At 37.9% G+C, this 7,776-nt stretch overlaps 1 protein-coding gene across 1 annotated transcript in view; it reads right to left on the bottom strand.

Annotated features, from left to right (window-relative positions):
- Window positions 1–6,939, bottom strand: part of LOC140150022 (uncharacterized) — a 33,876-nt gene extending 26,937 nt beyond the window's left edge. Inside the window, exons 1-2 of the mRNA XM_072172026.1 lie at window positions 6,731–6,939; window positions 620–1,989 (exon numbers count right to left, since the gene is read on the bottom strand). Coding sequence (XP_072028127.1) covers window positions 620–1,975 — 1,356 coding nt within the window. The 5' untranslated portion in view covers window positions 1,976–1,989; window positions 6,731–6,939. The remainder of the gene's footprint in view (window positions 1–619; window positions 1,990–6,730) is intronic.
- Between the last annotated feature and the right edge of the window lie 837 nt (window positions 6,940–7,776).

Below are 7,776 nucleotides of genomic sequence, written 5' to 3' on the forward strand. Positions count from 1 at the left end.
GACTCTCATGCATGTCATCATTTGAAGCAGCAGTACAGTTATCATGGTAATTCGGTATGTCGGCATCTCTACAAATAAAAACTTCTCAATATATCTACCTGTGATGATTAGCTGAATGTATATACATTAACTTTGAAAGATAGAACATTTGAATACAAAACGCGAAAGACAAGAAAAAGCATAGCGATAGTTAAAAATATTTAAAAAAGCAATTGCCCAGGCAATTGCTCTTTCGCGAACTTACTTAAAATTATACTATATGCAAGGCACAAGCACGGAGTTGCAGATTTCAGTCATGAGGAAAGTATCCCTCTTAAATTGTCTTATGATAAGATGATCTTTACCTTGCACCTGATAACTCTCATAAACACTACCGTTAAGCCATATAAGCATGACACCACCTAAGTGTCTTTTGAAGCCACGTACCTTTGCCGCCTTCTTCGCTTCTAAATATATCGCACACAACTACATTTTTGTAGCTGGCACAACTTTAACTGGTATACGCGTGGAGATTTGATATCCAAGTACATCGTGCGAAATTCAAAGAACATCGTGGATTTGTTAAACTAGGCAACAAGTTTCAACACACGTTAAGGTAAAAATCACAAGTGGCTACCTACACATTTTCCGTGTAAGTAGTACCACGATTACTTTGAAACATTTCGAAACATCTTTTACTTCCGTTAGAATTAACACTTTCAGTTCTTGAAATCTGAGAGACTTGCTTGTAATATTGTTTATGATTAAATGGTTTTCTATAGTATCTGTTATAAACCAAACAAATAACACTCACAAAGAACACAGCAAACAAGACAATGCCGACGATGACGACGACGGCAAGAGTGCTAGATGGCGGCATCGTGCTACTAGATTGCTGGAACGACTGGTCACCGTCCTGACTGCCGAATTCGTCAGGATTGGGTATTTCTTCTTCCATGATGACTTTGTGGTTCGGTTTCTCAGGTGGTGAACACACCACAACTTCTACATCAATAACTGCCACACCTTGCACACTTTCAGGTCCACCGCACGTCGCGTTAGCCTTAGAATCTGTAATCTCGTGCGTTACATACCAGGATTTCAATGCCGCAATCTGACAATCGCATTTTAGTGGATTATCCCCTAAATACAGCTCGTCTATGTTCCTGATGCTGTTTGTGAAATTTGAAATGGTCTCGATTTTGTTGCTGTACAGATCTAATTGAATCAAACTGCGTAATCTTGAAAAAGCGCGAAAACCAATGATGGAGATATCATTGTAAGCGAGGCGCAGACTTTGCAGACTAAGAAGACCTTTAAACGCGCCTGCTTCGATAACACGGATATTGTTGTTGATGAAATTTAAGTGCCGCACAGCAGCGAGATTTTTAAAAGTGTCATTCCGCAAAATGGTGAGCCTGTTATGTGTCATGTGAAAATATTTTAACTTTGTTAAGCCTCCAAGAAGTCCAACTGGTAAATCGTCTAATTCGTTTTCGCTTAAGAAGAGCATCTCTAATTTGGAGAGTCCAGAGAAGGCGCCAGTTTCAACGGTTCGAATGCGATTGCTGTTTAGATACAACTGGAGTAGGTTTGGCACGCCCGTGAAAGTATCTCTGCGAATGATTTCTAACTGGTTGGATTGTAGATAGATGTGTCGAACCCGATCGTTGCCAACAAATGCGTCTGCATCCAGCTCGACGATACCATTGAATTCTAGGTCAACGTACAACAGATTCCGAAATGCTCCAAAGACATTGGACATGATACGAGTGATCTGATTGTCCCTCAAATCTATCGTCTTTGCTTCCCAGCATTCCTGTGGGACTGCATCGAGTTTACGTTCTCTGCAGTTTGCGTCGAATGCCCAAGCGATGTACCGGCAAGTGCTGTTGCATTCTGGGGTAACATCATCATCCCCGTTGACCCCGTAATGTAATACAATGGTGATTAGACTGATCACAGTGAACACTGCCCAAAGAAGTGTACTACCCATGGCTGATTTATGATCTGCAGTGAAAAAAAAAAGGACATAAATTATTAACATGCCAATAGTTTAAAATTACAGCATTGAATTAAAAAACACAAGATCATTTAAGGGATCTAAAATGAGCGTTTATTGCGTTTCGACAGTATTTTTTGTGGGACATGAGAGCACCTCAGACCTATCGAATTGCATTCTGTATACGAAGCATGTCTTTCTGATATCAAATAATTTTCATTTTTTGAAAATCACAATATAATACAAATTTTATGACATATTATAAAAATTTGATATTTTTCAAATTTTTGATATATAACAGTCCTCAAAGTAAATTATATAAATCTAATGATATATTCTTAAAGTGTATGTAGCAGGAGGAAAAGCCGACGGTCAATTGAAAATTTTGACCTTTCATATTGAAGATATGGATTTTTTCCCAAAAAGACCTAATTTTTTGGGTGTTTTGGGGAAAAATCCATATCTTCAATACGAAAGGTCAAAATTTTCAATTGATCGTCGGCTTTTCATCCCACCTACATACACTTTAAGTATAAATCATCAGATTTATAAAGTTTACTTCAAGTGCTGTTAAATATCAAAAATATCAATTTTAATGATTTGCCATAAAATGTGTATTAAATTGCGAATTTCAAAAAATCAAAATTATTTGATATCAGAATGACATTCTTCGTATTCAGAATGCAATTCGATATGTCTGATGTGCTCTAATGTCCCACAATAAATACTGTCCAAACGTTCATACCCCAGCCCTTAAGACACCACATGCATGAAATTCATAGACGTGAAGACTCAATATTATTTCATAAAAACATGAAAAACAAAGTGTGCCATGCACTTACATTCAAAACTCACTAGTAATCGTACAATTAAAGGTAGTAGTGGTATGCCTACTGATAGTGATTGTGATAGAAGCGCTATGCTAGTTAAAATTTAACCCGGAATTTGAACAAAATACGGTCGTGCAAAATGAAACAACACTATGCAATCAAGGAATTAAATGATAAAAATACAATCGATATGACTATTTTCCCATCCACCCAAGTGTTCAAATAATCACAAGTTATTTTTAGCCAGTGACATTTTCCCTATAAATTGCGTGGACACAGTGGAATCAACAAAAGGTCAATAGTATGTGTGTGTGTCACGCATGATTCGCGGGAGCAATGTGTCACGCATGGGCCAGAGGATGATTTAAGCACTTCCCAGCAAGTCGGGCAGCAAGTCTTGCGGTTAGCACAGCTGTGTGCGTAAACATGACACCACTGCCCGCCCACTGCATACACACGTGCATGGTTAAATTTGAATTTGGACAGATATATTTACAATAAATACACCTTCAAAAAGTTGGTCGATTTCACATTTTATGTTATCTACAGAAGGTGTGAATTATCATTCATGCATACATCACTTTAGATCTGAAATCGACCAAATAATGACGACACACGGGCAATTCTAAAACAACATCTTTTGCACAGAGTTCAATGGGATTTGAAAAGTAAAGTGGCAGTTGAAACTCTAGTGATAACACATTTACAGTGCATGATGGGGCTTCCTTAAATCATCCTCTGCGCATGGGCGGTATCAGTTTCGGTGGCGACTGCCTGAGGCTGAAGGGAGCACACAACCAAATATTTTATCAACATTTCTCCATTGAAAAGAACGTAAAATCAATATTTTTACGCGTCGTTTTCTACATGTACCCCGCGTGACAATATATCCCTGTAATAATTAAGGACTGAATTTTCATTTAAGAGCTCGGGTGCTACAGAAAATGCGAATTTTGCCGCCCCCTGCAGCAACAGACCGAAAAGGTTGACCCAATTTTTTTCCAGCCAGGATGGCGCTTAAAAGTGTGGGTGTGTGTGTGTGTGGGTGGGGTGGGGTGGGTGTAGGAACAAAGAAATTCTAAACATTTTTCAATATTGAAGAATTAAAGGTGTTACACCCCCAATTAGGCCTACCCCTACCCCTGCTGGCGACCAAATAGGTATAGTTGCATTAGTTTTCCATAATTTTCCGCCCTTTTCATTAATAATTCTTCTTGCCGCCCCTCTGCCCGCCCTTTTTCTTTAATAAATCTTCTTGCCGCCCCTTCATCTTCCGCCGCCCCAACTTTGCACGCAATTTTTTGAGGCGCACGAGAGCATATCAGACACACCAAATTGAAAACGATAATGCTTGATACTGTATTTTTTTCCAAATCCTGGTGTTAAACTCAGGCGTGAAATATAGCCTGAAATCTAGTGTAAGATTTTCGATTTTAACAGGCTTCAACTTGGCCCCTGAGCTTTTTTTTTTTGTTGAACTTTTAACTTTTCAAAGTAACATAGTTCGCTAATGAAGGTAATCATGCTAGCATACAGGTACAGTAACATGGTAGAAGCTGTCAAGCTGCATCCTTAAAATCGAAAGCCTGTGCTCAAATTATCTTTAATAATATTTCAATAATTTTGTACCAGACATATTCATTGTTAAGAAAACCCCGGGGGAGGTCACTCCCATTGTGGCCTGTACACCATCCGCGATAATGAAAACGCGTAAAAGGGTCGTTTTTCGTGGGTAGGCACGATACGCGGGTATCGCGTTTAGGGTGTCAAAAACATGAAAAATTGGGAAAAAGGGTAGCAAAATTGCAATTTCTAAATACGCGGAAATGAAATTTAGGGTATGAAATTTGATGTTAGGAATGAAATCCCTGTTTAGGGTGTCGTTTTAGCCAAGGGTTAAATCCTTGTTTAGGGTGCTTTTCAAAAGTTGATTATCGCGGATGGTGTACAGGCCACAATGGGAGTGACCCCCCCGGGAAGAAAACAGATCCATGTGCTAGTTGATCATGACCAAATTTAAAGGGTCCGTGATTAAACATGATAAAAGTTTTAACAAACACGAAGTCATGTTTTAGCATAGATCCTGTCATCTGTTTCTTGTCTTAATAAATAAACAAGATTACTGAATATTTGAAATAAGATCATGTGCATTTTCGTAACACAGTGCACACATCCCTTCAAAAATTTGGGTATATACAGGGTGTCCCAAAAAAAAGAGGCCCCTAATTGCGCCCTCTTTTTCTCCGATTTCATCTAGGGGTCAATGTTAAGTTAACCCGCAACAGGTCAAATTTTAAAATTGTTTGTATTGGGGTTTAATTTGATGGAGGTAAACCTGAGGAGGTGTAACAAAGTAAAGAGCGCAAGATTCAGAATTTGGGAAAAAATGAACTTTCAACCAAAATGTTTTGAAATACCCTAATCTATGTACTTCAAAATAATTTTGGCAATTTTATTAAAGAAATATAATATTACTCATTGTGAGCAACTTGTCCCAGCACATCCCTTTTTAAAGGGATTTTTATTAAAATTTAACTTGGGCATTTTTTCCTATTTTAAGCTTTTATTTATTTATTTATTTATTTATTGTTACACATTATGATGCTGCATTAAAAACTATCATGCATCATGAACCCCCTACGTCCTTACTACAACTTAGCAGTTACATTTAAAAACTAGAGCGGTTACCGCACCATAGCTGAACCATGGGGATTTGGCAGTATATTGTGGTATATACCACCCCTTTATATAACCCTTAAATGAATATTAAAATATTTTAAATATGTTTAGAATGTCATAAAAGTCATTGCATTTAAATATCAGCTCAATTGGAGCATTTTTGAATACTTGACCTTTGACCCCTTTATACCCTGAATGACCTTAAATTAATATTAGAATATTTTAAACATGTTTAGAATGTCATAAAGATCATTGCATTTAAATATCAGCTCAATTGGAGCATTTTTGAATACTTGACCTTTGACCCCTTTATGACATTAATGACCTTAAATGAATATTAAAATATTTTAAACATGTTTAGAATATCATAAGGATCATTACATATAAATTTCAGCTCGATTGGAGCATTTTCGGTTAAAATGACCTTTTTTGACCCCTGTGACCCCTTGGATGACCTCTGACTTTAGGAAATATTTTCATTATATTCTTTAGGGGTGGTGCAATAATTATGTGTACCCCTGGGGGGGTGAATTCTCAAAATGCTCTACCAAAAAACGCTTGCCCCCCCCCTTTGGCCATGCCAAAAACCTTTGCCCCCCTTTGATGTGCCAAAAATCTTTGCCCCCCCCCTTACACATGCATGATTTTAGGGAAACCAAATTTAAAACCTTAAATTGTCTTATCATATATTGCGAGCGCAGCGAGCAGGACATTTTGCATATTTGAATGTGTTCCTAACGGTTTTCTATGCCTTTTTAGGGCGTAATGTAGAAACAGTACCCAAAATATCTGTGCCAAAATTGCTTGCCCCCCCTTTCGACCTGCCAAAAATCGCTTGACCCCCCTTTTGACCTGCCAAAAAATGCTTGCCCCCCCTTCTGGCCTGCCAAAAAATCTTTGCCCCCCCCCCTTCACCCCCCGGGGGTACACATAATTATTGCACCACCCCTTACTTCTTTCTCTTTTATTTGACACCACTTGGGGTACCGGGTTCATACCTTCGTGGCATTTAAAGATATGTCCATTTCAGACCAAATGGTTGGTAAGTAAGTAAGTAAGTAAGTAAGTAAGCAAGCAAGTAAGTAACATACACTAATATAGGCTGATACCATTTCATGGTTCAGCAAAAATACATGTAGCCTAAATCAACAGCCGGTCATACTAGCATGACTAGGCCTATATCTAACTCATATTTAGAGGCCTAGTTATTAAATAATAGATTAATGTTAGTACTTCCTACCTTTTGTGTATCAGGGCCAAAGCTGGACCAGAAACTTAAGTTCCCATCAACCGATGTAAATGGACAACAATGAAGTACATTTGAACAACAACAATGTCGACAACAACACCGGCTGCAATAACATAGAGGACATGTAGGCCTACATTTTATTTGCTTATTGCGTTGTTCGTATTATGCGAAGGACACCAACACAACGAAGCAGAGCAATGCCGTTGGTTTTATCGGTACATGTACATGTACATGTCAATAGCGGTATTTGGTCACTGTACATTGTACATGCCTCTCTGGTATCTTGGTAGCCAATAATTGATTGGTAGCCCACATCCGCATGCGCACTACATGTATAGTGTGGATAATAACAAACCGCCCCTTGTGATTGCTGTTGGGGAAAACCCAAACTTGCAAAATCAAAATGACATCAGTATTTTCACGATTGCGGTCATTTTATTGTCTCGCCATCCCCGGTCGCCATCTAAGCAAAAAAATATAAAAAATAAAAATCTCCACCTCAGACCCAAAAAAAAAAAATGAAAGAAAAAGAAAAAATAACTTGGTGTCAAGGGTGAAAAAAAATTGTAAAAAACTAATTGTCACAGTTTTAGTGAAGAAAAATTAACCTCATATTGCAATTTCAGGTTTTAAATTGCAAATTTTCTCTCATTTGTCCCATTTTTCATAATTATTAATAATGAACAAAGCCCGGGGGCACTCAACTTTAGAAGTGACGGGTATGTACCTACCGGCGTCGCGAAGTAGGGGCCTATCGGGTACAAAGCGTTATCTTAAAAAAGGGGGTCATTGGGTACAATCAAAATAAAAAAAGGGGTCATTGGGTATAATATTTTGACAAAAGGGGGTCATTGAGTATAAGATTTCCAAAAAAGGGTCATCGGGTAGAAAATTTTGAAAAAATGGAGCAAAATAATTTTGAAAGTTTCGGCATAATTTTGAAAAAATGGAGCAAAAGTTTGAAAGTTTCGGCATTATTTAGTTGCATTTTGATGGTGCTATTCTAGAAAATCTAGAAAAAAAAGGGGGTCATTGGG

Source organism: Amphiura filiformis, chromosome 4, assembly GCF_039555335.1.
Source record: "Amphiura filiformis chromosome 4, Afil_fr2py, whole genome shotgun sequence".
Classification (NCBI taxonomy): domain Eukaryota; kingdom Metazoa; phylum Echinodermata; class Ophiuroidea; order Amphilepidida; family Amphiuridae; genus Amphiura; species Amphiura filiformis.